Source organism: Leptopilina heterotoma, unplaced genomic scaffold, assembly GCF_015476425.1.
Source record: "Leptopilina heterotoma isolate Lh14 unplaced genomic scaffold, ASM1547642v1 Lhet_54, whole genome shotgun sequence".
Lineage (NCBI taxonomy): Eukaryota > Metazoa > Arthropoda > Insecta > Hymenoptera > Figitidae > Leptopilina > Leptopilina heterotoma.
Genome location: NW_025111118.1, coordinates 5891276 through 5906928, shown reverse-complemented (window position 1 = coordinate 5906928; position 15653 = coordinate 5891276). Strand labels below are relative to the sequence as shown.

The following is a 15653-nucleotide window of genomic DNA, read 5'->3' as shown; positions in this document are numbered from 1 at the left end:
TATTTTTGCATGCAATTAATAATCTAATTTTTTTTTCTAGATATCGTTGCTTCGTCGACAGAACATTGAATTGCAGAAAACAGTTGTTGAACTAAACGCAGCAAAATCCAGAGAGCATGTAAGAATTCAAAAAATATTTTAATATTCCCAATTTTAAACAAATTACCCACATTTCGCTGAAAAATAAATTTATTAAAGTTCTGAACGTTCAGATGAATAAAATTTTTTGCTATTTAAATATTTTTCAAAATTAACGTATCAAAAAAGAAAAATTAATAATTAAAATCAAACATTTTCTTAGTTAAGAATTAATTTTTTTTATAAAAAAATAAAAATTCAAAGAATTAAAAAATATTGTTGTCTATTTGAAAGTTCCAAATTTTAGGAGCATGAAAAATATGAATTTTAATAAGAATAGTAATTTTTTCTAAAGAAAAGTAAATTTATTATTAACAAATAATTGATTACTTGACAATTAACTAATTTTTTATTTCCCATAATAGTCAATTAGTGACTATTACAAGGAAGAAAATTTATTTGATTCAAACAACTGGTTAATGTGTGTCTGTTATCAAATAATTATTTACTTGAATCAATTAATTTTTATTCAAATCAAAATAACATTTAAACAAAAAATTTTGGTAATTGAAACAAATACCATTTCATTGACTTAAATAAAAATTATTTGATAGAAATAAATATTTATTTGAAAACAGACAAATAATAATCGTTTACTTGAATCAAATAAATTTCATTTAAAATTATTTCCATTTGATTATTATTTCATTATTTGAAAGAAAGAAATTGTTATTATTTTTGTTATTATTATTTGATAATCGACAAGTAATCGTTTATTTGAATCAAGTACAATTTTTAAAAATATATTTAAAGAAAAAAATATTTGATACAAATAAATTTAAAAGAAAAATAACTTGATAGAAATACATTTTTTTTTATAATAGACAAGAAATTGTATATTCAATACAGATTTTTTTTCTCATTGTAATTAAAATGTAATTAAAATTCAAAAATTAATCAATTATTTGAATTAAATAAATTTCATTTTAAATTATTTTCATTAATTTATTATCTCATTATCTAAAATAAATAAATATTTATTTAACACCAGTTAATTAGTAGTTTACTTGAATCTAATGAAATTTTTAAAAAAATTATTTGATTCAAATAAGTTTAGAAAAAAATTATTTGATACAAATACAATTAAATAAAATTTTTTTCTCATTGTATAGAAAATAAAAAATTAATCACTCACTTGAATTAAATTGTATTTTCATAGAGGGAAATATTTGGCAACTTTGGAACTATAGAAATTAATTTAAAAATCGTTACTCATAAATTATAGGCAATAATTTATTTTTTCTATTAGGGAGAAAAAATCTTTTATTTCTAATTAAATAATTAATAATAATTTAATTTAATTACAGGATTTAATTTTAATTTTAGAACATATTAATGATTACAATATACAATTTATGACATTAACGATTATAGTATATTTATAATTTATATTAATGATTATAGTATATTAATGATTCGCCTAAAAATATTTTATTCCAACAGAAAAAAGAGTTATTTCGATATTTTCTCTCCGAGGTCCCAAATAACTATAAGTATACAAATATAAATATGAAATTATTGTGAACCCTATCATCATTTTGTAAAATCTCAGCGTGACGACCGTTATTCTTACGTAATTGGAGTGCGTTTACATTCTTCGAAATAAATTGAAGAAAAAAAGAGAGGAAATAAAAATTATATATATGAAGCTAGCTCACTTTCATATTATTTTATAAACTCTTACACACTACAGGGCTCTGTTTATATGCTGAGTAGCAGCTGATGAAGTTGACACAAAACACTAAATACTTCTTACTCCGCTTTCATGCGGGACCCACAGTGGCTTCATTCTGTAATATTTACAAGTACAAGTTTGTACTTCCAGTTTCTAAATTGAATTTTCAATTGTTCTTCAATTCATTCGAGATTTATTTCATCAACTCTCGAAAAATTTGTCTATGCATTTATATTTCTTTAGCAAAAAAAAAAAAAAAAAAAAGAAGAGGAAATTACAATCTTAAAATTGAATTAAATATTAATTGAAATAATTTGAATTTAATTATACAATTTGAATTAAATTAAATTGAATTTTCAATTATTATTCGATTCATTCAATTGTTATTATTCGTTCGCTTGATTTTTTAATCAATTTTCTCAAAATTAATCAATTATTTTAGCAAAAAATAAAATAAAATTGTAAAATTGAATTAAATATTAAATTAATTTAATTATTTAAATTTTATTAAATTGAACTTTCAATTGTTATTCATTTAATCCGATTGTTATTGTTCATATTCACTTGATTTATTTCACCAACTCTCAAAAAATTAATCTATTAAAAACAATTCGATTGTTATTATTCATTAGTGATTTATTTCACCAACTCTCGAAAAATTTACCGATAAAAAAAATTATTTTTACAAAACAAAATTAAATTTGAATTTAATATTAATTAAATTAAATAAATTAAAGCAAAAAAACAAGTAAAGAAATTAAATTGAATTTTTATCATTTATTCAATTTATTCAATTGTCATTATTTATTCACTTGATTTATTTATGAACTCTCTTAAAATTAATCAATTATTTTAGCAAAAAATAAAATAAAATTGTAAATTTTAATCAAATATTAAATTAATTTAATATTATTTAAATTTTATTAAATTGAATTTTCAATTTTTATTCATTTAATTTGATTTTTATTATTCATTTTCTTGATATGTTTTACCAACTCTCGAAAAATTTATCAAATAAAAAAATTTTTTACAAAAAAAAAATTAAATTTTAATTAAATGAATTGAATTTTTTAATTGTCATTCAATTAATTCGATTGTTATTATTCATTAGTTATTTTATTTCACCAACTCTCTCAAAATTTACCGATTAAAAAAAATTTTTTTACAAAACAAAATTAAATTTGAATTTAATATTAATTTAATTAAATAAATTAAAGTAAAAAACAAGTAAAGAAATTGAATTGAATTTTTATCATTTATTCAATTTATTCGATTGTTATTATTTGTTCACTTGATTTATTTTTCAAATCTCTGAAAATTAATCGATTGTTCAAATTTTTTCTTTGTGCAAAAAAATAAAATTTCATGGAAAAACAATTTAATTTTGTTATTGAACAAAAATTGGTATTTTTCTCGATTTTTCAAATGAGGAAATTAATTAATTTAGACAAATTGAGTTATTTGTAAGTGTCCAATAAATTTTTGACGAATTCTTAATGTTTGAATGTGAATAATTAATAATATCTGCCTAAATGGTAGAATTTATTATTTCGCAATTAGTTTATTTATTAATTTATTAATTCAACTAATTAACACTTGCCACTTTAATTTTTTATAGATTATTTTTTATATTGCAAATTTATTTTTCCCCTCGTGTATAATTTTTTCTATTCTCTATTATCAATGAATATAATTGTTTCACTATCAATCTACAATCTGATTTCACTTGAATAAAAAATTTACCAAGAAAATTGATTATCAAATTGAGAAAATCGAAAATTTTATGAAATTTGTTTCCCAATAATTCAAATTATTTTGTTAAAAAATAGAATTTGATTTCTTTCGATAATTCTCGATATTAGTTGCAAGTGGTAATTGTAATTTCAGTGAATTTTTTTTTTGAAATATAAAATTGTACCTATACGCAATTTTACATAGAAAAAATGTTTCTTCACAATGAATAATAAAAATTTTGTCGAAATGATCATTATCGTTCTGACAAAATTATTATTTTGTCAGAACGGTAATAATTTTTTAGAAGAAAATAATTTTTTTATAATGAAAATAATACATTCAGAAGGAAAATAGTATTTTTAGAATGAAAATAATATTTTTAGAACGAAAATATTTTTTACAGAGTGAAAATAATATTTTTGTTTTTGCACAATGAAGATAAAATATGTGCACAATGAAAATAATAATTTCAGACAATAGGTACAATTAAAAAAATGTAATTTTCAATTCCTTCTTTATTTACATTCGAGTGTGTTTTTGTCTTTTGAGATGTAAATGAAGGCAAAAACTCTTTTATTGTTTTCTATACATAAGAATATTTTTTTTTTCTTTAAAAATGAATTTGAAAATACATATCTATACGTATAAAAAGGAAAAACAAAGAGAAGAAGTGAAAAGCGAAGAAAATTTGAGTTTTTGAGAAAAAAAAATATGAAGAGAAATTTTCAAATTTTGTGTATATATACACACAGGAATTGTATAGGAACTTGAGATAAGAATGCACCTTTTTTTCTTTCCTCTCCATCATATCTTGGACTAACAAAGGGTCGGTCTTTTCTATTTCTTCCCCATTTCGGTTATATAGTATATAAAAACGTTGACTATTGTGTCGTTCTATTCATTCGCGTTTTCACTTTTAGATTGTTTGCTGGCGTTTCGGATTGTCGTGACACAAGTGCTTTTTGACTAATTTATGATAGAAAAGGTGCGCGCGAGAGTGTTTTGAAGACTCGTTATTCACCGGATATGACAGTCGGTGCCATCGCCTCTCTTTTTTTTCTATTTCTCTTGAACACTTTAGAATAACTCTTATACATTATAGGTATCAAACTCGAAACAATCTATTAATGAATTTGAATAACTAATCACTATATCAATGCCTCGTTATCATACAGAGTAGAAAAATATTATTATTATTTTCCTTTCCTATTTTTTTCAAATTTTTGATTCACTTTTTTCCTTTTTTTTATTTTAGTTTGAGATAATTCATTTTATTTTTGTGCAAAACTTTTCCTCTACGTTTCATATAAAATTAATTTTTCCTACTAGGAATTGATTTTTTTTAATAAAAAAAATTTATTTGCTTTAAATAATCAATTTATAAAATAAATATTTGTTTAATTCAAACAATAAATTGTTGAATAAATATTTATTTGCAACAAATAAACAATTATCGAATAAATATTGATATTTTAGCACATAATTATTATTTGAATTGAATTTATATCAAATTCAGTAATTAAGTAATTAATTTTAAATTCGATATAATTAATATTCAATTTGAAATTTAATTATGAATTTATTTGCTTTAAATAATCAATTTATAAAATAAATTAAATAAATAATTTATATCAAAATCTGTAATTAAGTAATTAATTTCAAATTCGATATAATAAATGTTGAATTTTAAATTAATTTTGCATTCAATTTCACTGAAATTCAATTTTAAATTAGTTTTGAATTCAATTTAATTACAATCCAAATCAAATTTTAATTAATTTTGTATTCAATTTAATTTTATATTAATTTTGCATTCAATTTGAATGAAATTCAATTTTAAATCACTTTTGAATTCAATTTAATTAAAATCCAAATCAAATTTAAATTAATTTTGAATTAAATTTTAAATTAATTTTGTATTTAGTCTAACAAAAATTCGATTTCAGATACATTTCTTATTAATTTTGAATACAATTTAACTAAAAATCACTTTTTAATTTATTTTGAATTCAATTTAATTTTAAATCACTTTTGAATTTAATTTAATTAAATTTACAAATCAAATTTAAATTAATTTTGTATTCAATTTAATTAAAAGTAAATTTTAAATTAATTTTGCATTCAATTTAACTGAAATTTAATTTTAAATTAATTTTTTAATTACTTTAATTAAAATCCAAATCAAATTTTAATTAATTTTTAATTAATTTTGTATTAAGTTTAACTAAAATTTAATTTTAAGTAAATTTGAAAAAATAAATTTGAAAATTAAAAATTAAATAAAAATAAATTAATAAAAATAAATTTGAAATTTAATTTTAAGTAAATTTGAATTTGAATGAAATTTAATTTTAAATTACTTTTGAATTTAATTTAATTAAAATACAATTAAATTTAAATTATTTTTGTATTCAATTTAACTAAAATTAAATTTTAAATTAATTTTATATTTTGTTTAGGTAATTAAAATTCAAATGTTAAATACATTTTGTATTAATTTTGAATTTAATTTAACTAAAAATCAATTTTTAATTTATTTTGAATTTAATGTAACAAAAATTTAATTTTAAGTTAATTTTGGAAAAATGTATATTACTTAATGAATTCTTAATTTATTATTGTCATAAGTCAATAAAATTGTATTTTCTTAAAAACAAAAATTATTGATTTAAATTAAATTTTTGTTTTATTTTATTCTAATATAATTTTTCTCTGAATCGATAAATTTGCCTCAAATAAATAAATTATTGATTTGAATCCAATTTTCATGACTCAAAAATTATAAGATTATGCAAAAAATTATTTAACAATAGTCAAGTAACAGATTCTTTAATAAAAAAAATTATTTTCAGGGAAAAATAAATAATATAAATATAAATAAAAATATAAATAATTTTTTCAATTAATTTAACAATTAATTTTATAATTATAATTTTCTCACAAATAATTATCAAATAAAATTTTTTAAATTTGTTATATTTGTTGAAAATAATTCCAAAAAAATATCTCAAATCTCGTAACTTAAACAGAAATAAGATTCAGGTTTTAGATCCGGGATATGTTTGAGTTTACTTTTTTCTTTTTCGTTAGTTTTGTAAGTTTGTAAACTAAAATAAGTGATGATGGGGTTCACAATCGTTTTTGTTTGCTTCTCTTATTTATCAGCTTTACTCGGAAGTAATTTTCTGATTGTTTTCAAAATCTTTTGAACTTTTTCCGAAATTTTCTAATATTTTAGTTTTCAGATTTTTTGGAATGATTCGTAGGGTTTTTTTTTAAAACTGCGACTTATTTATTCACTAAATTAAACAGATTAATTTTTCCGGTACGGAATTTTTTCTTCCAGTCAATTCATTTAAAATTTATCTATGAAATAAATTTATAAATAAATTTATTTATATAATAAAAAAATAGATTGTTTATTAGCCAATTAATTAATTTCTTTCTAATTTTTATTAATTTTATGAAATTTTGAAAAACTTGTTTCTTTTTGTATAACTTAAAAATTTAGAATTTAAAAAATAATTTTCTTGAAAATTGCCTCATTGTTTTACGTGCCTGCATTTTATGTATTCAATTTTTTTTCTTTACTTTTTATCAACACGCGACAAAAAGACATTGTCAGACGTGAATTAAAAAATTTTTCCAGCCAAAGCTATATTTTTCATAGACAATTGCCTGGCGAAGTCAAATGAATAGATAAAATAAAATAAAAATAAAAATACAACAGCAAGTGCCTTTGGGAAAAATTGCATAATATTTTCTACATTGACTTGAAATTTAAACTTGTCAGCCATAGTATTCCCTCAAAACATTAATGCGACCAATGCAAATTTCTGTATTGCAAGGAATTCATATAGATAAACTACTATCTTTTTAGACTTGAGAAATTAGAAGTCGTAAGTGAGTAACTTTTTTTTAATTTCAAATAGAAATTTCTATTAAAATTATTCTTAAGAACTTATTTATTAATTATTTATATGTTTTCTTTTTTTTTTACTGTTATTTTTCATTTTCATTTCATAGAAAAAAGTTCTATGAAAGAAATAGGAAAATTATGATTTTTTCGTTCAAAGACAAAAAAAAAATAAAATAAAAAAATTAATTTTTTATTAATTAATTCAATTAATGAATTATTTATTGCAATAATAACAAATATTTTTTTATTTTTATTTATTTTAATAATTAATAAACCTTTTTTTATTTTACTTATTGTAATAATTAATAAATTTTGTTTACTCTTTTATTACAATAATATTAATAATTGAAAAATAAATTTAAAACTATAAAAAAATAATATTCAAATAATATTAATAATATTATTAATATATAATAATATTTATAATATGAATAATTAATAATATTAATATTTCTTGTAGACTTCTTTTAATTTTTAATTTGACAAAAAATTTGAAAGTAATTTTTAAGTTGATGTAATTTAATTCTCGTATTGCTTGATTCGGGGTTTTCTCGGATATTATCGAGTTTTTATTTCTTTTTTTTTTGAGAAGAATTTTGAAATTTGAATTTACTTTACGAACTATCCGGTAATCTTTCCCATTGAAAAAGATACAATTCCCACGTGCATTCGGACCTAGTGACTTAAGTGAGCAGGGTCACTGTATAAATAAAATTGTAAATTCGATTGCTTGGGCTAAAAGGGTCAAGAGACGATATATATACCTATATTTATATATAAATTCGAAAGCGTTATTTTGCCATCCATTATCAAAAAAATTTATTTTATTTTTTATTTTTTATACTTTTAATTTCAGTATTTGAAGCAAATACCATTTATTTGACTCTAATAAAATTTGTTCGATTTAAAAACATTTTTTTTCTGTTCACACTACTAGTATTATAATAATAAAAATAATTATTACACTGAAAAAAAATTCATTTGATTCAAATAAACAACTTGTGTATTATCAAATAATTAATTACTTGAATCAAATAATTTTTAATTGAATCTATTATCAAATAAATATTTACTTGAATCAAATAATTTTTAATTGAATCTATTGTCAAATAAATATTTACTTGAATCAAATAATTTTTAAATGAATCTATTATCAAATAAATATTTAATTGAATCAAGTAATTTTTAATTGAATCTATTATCAAATAATTAAATTCTTAAATAAAATAATTTTTAATTGAATCAAATTTTATTTGAACCAATAATCAGTTTTTGAAGCAAAAATGAATTGAACAATATAATTGACTCAAATAAAAATTATTTGATTCAAGTAAATATTTATTTGATAATAGACTATTAATCGATTATTTGAATGTAATAATTTTTTTCAGTATATTATAATATTATGATAATAATAAAAATAATAATACTAAATAATAAATATTCTAATAATAAACTGAGTTTTAAAAATTAAAATTTAAAGTAAAAATTGTAAATCAATTTAATATTTTCGCTTGCAACAGGAGGTGAGATAAATGTAAACAATAATTTTATTCGGATAAGATAAGCTTTTAATAAAAGGGTTGATAGTGACTATGACTACCCCTTTAATTATAAAAGCAATTTTAATACTTAATTCTCAGTAAATACTCTTCTCTTCGCTTAGTCACTGTAATTTTCATTCAAGAGCTTTGTTATTAATTTTTAATTCCAAAAATTAATAGGACACGTATTTTAATTCAATTTTCGAAAAAAATTGCAAAACTTAAAATTTCTAAATATATTTTTTTCACAAAACTTCATTTTTTTTTGTACGTAATTAAATTTTCATTAATAAAAATAAATAATAAATTTTCGATACAATCAGAGAAAAATTTTATTTAGAGCAAATATAATTTATCTGAGTTAAATAAAAGTATATTTATCTAATAGCCCTTTAGGTTATTAATTTGTTTTATAAAAAATTGTTTACTATTTTTATTATAAATTAGTAAATGAATTAATTAAAAAATGTTTATTTAATAATAATACTTCTATTTGAACCAAATAAACTATTATTTAATCCGAATAAAATTTATTTGGAAGAAATAAAATTTTATCTAATCCGAATAAAATTTATTTTTATTTTATTTATTTTGTAAGAAATAAAGTTTTGTTGAATCCGAATAAAATTTATTTGGAAAAAATAAAACTTCATTTAAAACAAATGAAGAGTCTAATTAGCTCTGATTAAATTTTTTTTTCTGGATATAGTAGGAAATAATTCTCATAAAAAAAATAAAATATACTATAAATAGTAAAAATTTGTTTTTTATTTTGAAAAAAAAGGAAAAATTTGATTAACGATTTACTATAATAGGAAAAACTAAAATAAAAAAGTAATTTTTATCGAAAAAGCAGTCGTATTATCGAAACTGTTCAAGGTTGCTCGTCACTCAAGCAATATCGTTAATAAAGTAGAGGTATTATAACGTTATCTTTAAGAAAGTAGGTATCTATAACTCGTTCGAAAAATTAGCCACGTTTATATTATTATATTGTCAAGTTGAGCCACGACATTTTTTTTCTGGTAGTACATAAAATAAACAATACCTGCTCGACTTACAATTATTATTGTCTTGTCCATTTATATATATACATATACAAAAACAAAAACATTCAAATAGACATTGTAAGGGTACAACAATTAATACAATGTTTAAAAATACAATTAATTAAACAGTGCAATATTTCATTATTACCAGAAAATAAATGTTTATAAATTTCCCTAACATTTATTTATTTATTGATTGATTTATACTAATACCAATATTTATTTATACTAATATTAGTTAAAAATTGGTGAAAAACGTAATTAAAAGAAATTATTTATTTAGCAAATAAATAAAAGAAATAATTTAGTACATTCGGAGTCAAATAATTTTTTCTGGGTGTAATGGCTAAGAGAGAAAATAAAATTAAAATTTGCTTCTGAGGGGAATCGAACCCAAACGTGACCGAAACAACGTGACCGAAACAACGCCTTAACGACTACGGCTACCACGAACTGAAGTACATAATTTTCATTTATCTGAAACTAAAGACGAATATTCGAATAAAATCGAAAAATTTAGTGACAATTTTAGATATTTTCTCAATTTCAACCGGGAAAACAAGTAGAAAATTCGAAAACAGAAAAAAAAATGTAAAAAATTTCGGAAAACAAGAAAATTTTTTTCGGAGAAGAAAAAAAGTAAAAAAAATCCTTGCCATTATCATAAAGAGTGTATGTGACCCGACATGGCAGGATGTACCTTTTTCCAATTTGGCTTCCTTCACCTGGCCGCCCGCAGCACCCGTTTTACATGACTATATGGTATATATAAGTTTATATAAGACATGGACAAGGGGGATGGGTGGAAAAGGGGGAGGATGGACGATAAAAATGTCCTGCTGTTAACACACAGCATGAATACGTATTTAGGCGTAAATATTATCCAAAGGAAAAGAAGCTAACAGCTATCCTAATTACATTATTCATGACTATATATGTCATTTGGTTTCGTTCTTTTCGACATGTATGTATACGCATTTATAGGGATCAGAGTCACCCGTCTGCAGTCAAAAATCCCACTGTTTTTTTTTTTTTTTTTTCGTTTTTTTTCCTTTATTCGAACACTGAACTCTGTACTACTGAAATCTTTCGTATCATTGCATGAATATATATATATATATATAGGTATAGCACACGAGGTAGTCTGACTCTAATTGAAGATATGCCTGGAAGAACAGTGTAACTGCAGAAAAAAAACTTCTTTTCTACTCTTCAAATTGAGCCTGACCTTCTCTTTTTTTTTGTCTTTTGTAATATAAACTAACATAGTGTTTCATAATATTTTTTTTTGTCTATTTATAACAGTATTTAGGCTTTTTAATGGAAAAAAATACTTTCTCTTGGTTATAAGAAGAGTCAGGTGTAGAAGAAGTTGTACGAAATGAGTTTATTAAATTTTTATTGTTACTCTAGGAGGGTTGCCACGGACCTGGGAAACCTGGAATTGTCATGGAATTTTTTTTTGTCATGGAAAACCTGAAAAACCTGGAATTGTCAGGGAATTTTATAAAGCCTGATACTAAAAACTCAATTTTTTTGTATTTGAGTCTTAAAAATTTCAAGTTTTCAAGTTGACATTGTACAACTTTTTGATTTTAAATTTAGTGCTTAAAATTGAAATCAATATGACATTTCTAAATTTTAGTTTCTTTTAGTCAATATCTTCCTTTAAATAATTTTAAAATTAATACATTTTAGAAACCCAAAAATGTTATGAAACTGAAATTACCAACTTTTATGCAATGAAAATTTTTTCTTTTGATAATTGTTTTTTAATGTAAGAAGCCCTTTAAAAAATTGCAAGTGCATCCATATTAAGAAATAAAAAATTAGCAATAGAAAAAAATTGCTTCTGAAGCGAGGAAAATTTAGTTGAAATTTCGGGATATTTGGAAAATCCACGACAAAAATAATTAAAAATCACTGATTTTCTTGCCTTAGATCTTCTTACAATTTTTTTAAATGACTTCTCACATTAAAATAAATAATTAGTAAAAGAAAAAATTGCTTATGAGCTAAAGAAATAATAATTTTGTTGAAATATATGGATTTTTGGAAAATCCGTGTAAAAAATAAAAATTACTGATTTCCCCGACTTCGATCTTTTGAAATTTTTTAAAGGGGTTCTAACATTAAAATAAATAATTATCAAAAGAAAAAATTGTCATTTAATAAACGTAGGTAACTGCAGTTTCATATAAAATTTTATTAAAATGTTTAAAATACTTGTTTAATTGTGAAAAATTCTGAACTAAACTAAATTTTTCAATTTAAAAAGATTTTCTCCTAAAATTTGCTTCTCACCTTTCTTCGGAGCGTATATCAAAAAATAATCTCACAAATTTTAAATTAAATTTTTGTTATTAATAAAATTAAAAATTAATAACTTATTTTATTAACAATTTACTTGAAGGATTTTATATTTTTTGTCGTTATTAGCTAAAAACATATCAAAAAAATTTTATTTTTGGGTCTGGAATTTTTTAAAAAATGGTCTGGAAAACCTGGAAAAGTCATGAAATTTTAAAATCGATGTTTTGTGGCAATCCTGTCTAGGGCCTAGTAAATTATTTATTTGTTTTAAATAAAAATTTTATTTAGCATCAATAAAATTTGTATTTAAAACAAATAAATCATTTTCTAGGTCCTTATTTATTCTAGTAAGAATAAAGAAATAATTTAATAGACTCTAACGAGTACTTTACTTCTTTACTTTTGATGAGGAATATATTTTCATGAATATCTAATGTAAAAGATTTTACTTCTATGGAATTTTTTAAATGATTTTATTAAATCTAGGGGGGGGGGGAAGAATATAAAGTACTATTTACTTTTTAGAAATTTCTGCGACATCTGCACTATAAAAAAAAAAATAAAAATTTTTGACTCAGAGCCTCCTAATTTTTTGTTTCCAATAAATTCCATTTAGTTAAAATAGAAATTTTATTTGTGTTGAATAAAAATTTTTGTTAAAAGTAATAAATAATGCCGTGAGAGAAATATACTTTTACTTGATTCAAATAAATTATATTTGGTTCAAATACAATTTTTTCAGGGAGCAAATAACTCCGAGGAAAATTTTGCTGCATTCGAAAGTAAATTTCGACTTTTCTTGTCACTAAAATTTACTTTAGAAGTAGAAAAATTTACTAATTTAAATTTCAAAGAATAAAATAATAAACAAAATAAATGAAACTGAAGAAATAAAATACAAATAAATTTTTTCTATGCAATAAATAAAAATTTCATTTTTGTCAAAAATACATTTTTTTGTGCGGTGATACATTTTTTATTTGGCAAAAGTAGCTAAATTATTATTAATTTTGAACCAAATAAAATTTCTTTTTAACAAACAATTATATTTTCTGACAAACTGACAAATTTTTCTGAGTATTTAAAAAGAAGAACTTATTTTTTCAGTACAAAAAAAATTAAAATTGGATTTTAATTAATTAATTATCCATAAATTTAATGGACTGAAATGAAAATTATTTGATGTAAATAAATATTTATATGACAATAAACAAATATTCGTTTATTTTAATGAAATAAATTTTTTTGGAAAAAAATATAAATTACTAAAATTAGAATATAATATAGAAATTAATTAAATTAAATTTAGTTAAGAAAAAATTCGGCATTATAAAAAGTATTAAATGAAATTAGAAAATATTTTGCTGCACTTAAACCGAAATATCATCTGCTTAAATGAGTTTGCTCCAAATTTCAAAATTACTTATTCGCACAACAGAATTTATAAATTACTCCAAAGAATTTATGAATTACTTGAAACTTGTTTCTAAATTTGAATTAGTGACAAGTCGTCCACTAATTCAGCACAGTAAAAATTATCACTCATTCTTAAAGAAAAAGTTTACTATTTTTTCTATTGAAAATTTTTTACTCAATTTTTAGTGGAAAGTGACTAAGAATTAGTCAATTTTTTTACTGATTTTGAATTAGTGTACTCTCTAAATTTAAATTAGTAAAAAGTCGTCTACTAATTTAAATTAGCAAAATAATCTACTAATTTAAATTAGCAAAATAATCTACTAATTTAAATTAGCAAAATAATCTACTAATTTTTATTAGTAAAATTTTACTAATATTTTAGTAGAATTTCACTAATTCCTACTCTCTAAATTTAAATTAGTAAAATTTACTAATAAATTAGAAGAAATTACTGTCTATTAGTAAAATTTACTAATTCAAAGGCAAAAAATTCAGCTTTTTTCAATTCAAATTTTTTTTTTTGTTAAATTATTAATATTTTTTTATCTTTTTCCGTAGTATGTAACTTTCTTTAAATTTTTAATCAAAATTTTTATTAAATGTTTTATTAAATTTAATGTTAAAAATTGTTATTTCCAAAATAACTTTTACTATTTGCAAAGACAATTTTTTTCTATAGAAATTAGAAAAATTTATTTAAAAAATAATAAAATTTACTCTAAAAATAAGAATATTTAATAGCTAATATGTTCGAGGAAAATTTGAACATTTATAAAAGAATTGACATTGAAAATAGTCAATTTTGCTATTAAAAATCATTGTTTCAAGAGTAAGCTTGATAATAGGGTATATTTTTTTGAAAACTAGTAAAATATACTTTGAATTTAGTAAAATTTATTTTGAAATTAATTCAATTTGTCAAAAATTTCAAACAATTCGGATTTTTCTCAGAAGGTGAAATTTATGCTCTCTAAATTTTAATTATATGTAAAAATTATTACTAATTTGCAGGCATCACAGTTGGTCCCCTTTTCCCCTTTTGTCCCCTTTTAAAAATTTTGTCCCCTTTTTCCCCTTTTTTGATGATTTGTCCCCTTTTTCCTCTTTTTCGGTGATTTGTCCCCTTTTTCCCCTTTTACTGATCAGAAATAAAATTTTTTTAAATATATTTCAATGTATGATCGTAAAATTTATATTCAATTTTTGAATTATCAAAAATTTTAATGGAAAATCTTTAAAGGTAAATTTAAAAATGAAAATTAATGAAAATTAGCTTCTAATTTTTTTAAATTCAATATTTTCAGTATTTTCAATTACATATTTCCAAAAATTTAAATAAATTAAAAAATAATAATATTTTAGGTATTTTTTTAAATTATACAAAAATTCTTTTTAGAAATTAAATTATTTTCGAAAAATTAAATTAAAATATTTTTAAAAACTAATATTACAATTGTTTTATAATAATTTTTTAATATTCAATTATTTTCAAACAATGTAAATAGAAATTATTAAAATTCGAATAAATTTTACTCATTTTCCGTAAACATTCATATTTTCCTGTAAAAAGAATTTTGATAGGGAAAATAATTTTAATGTCAGTAAATTGTCAGGGAAATTGATAAACTGAAACTTGTGACCACCTTGTATATTATATTAAAATTAAATCATTTAAAAAAAAAACTATACAAGCGATATGATAAAAAATTTGAATTATATGTGCAAATTGTATAAACAAATAAATTTTTGTAGGTTTTAAATATTTTTTCTTGAAAATTAATATTTGTTTTTTCCGAAAATTTTAGTAATAAAATTTCAAGTTTTTAAATGTTATAAATGATTATTTTTTTAAAGACTGAATT

At 20.3% G+C, this 15653-nt stretch overlaps 2 protein-coding genes across 3 annotated transcripts in view; one reads left to right on the top strand and one right to left on the bottom strand.

Annotated features, from left to right (window-relative positions):
- The window catches only part of LOC122508556 (thyroid receptor-interacting protein 11-like), a 57951-nt gene that overhangs the window by 3678 nt on the left and 38620 nt on the right, over nucleotides 1–15653 (top strand). For both annotated transcript variants that reach the window (XR_006302241.1, XM_043621986.1), the window contains exon 3: nucleotides 41–118. Coding sequence is in view for 1 of the 2 variants with exons in the window: in XM_043621986.1 (XP_043477921.1) it covers nucleotides 41–118 (78 nt within the window). In the remaining variant the exon portion in view is untranslated. The remainder of the gene's footprint in view (nucleotides 1–40; nucleotides 119–15653) is intronic.
- The window catches only part of LOC122508560 (nuclear receptor subfamily 4 group A member 3-like), a 30102-nt gene that overhangs the window by 8678 nt on the left and 5771 nt on the right, over nucleotides 1–15653 (bottom strand). The window lies entirely within an intron of this gene.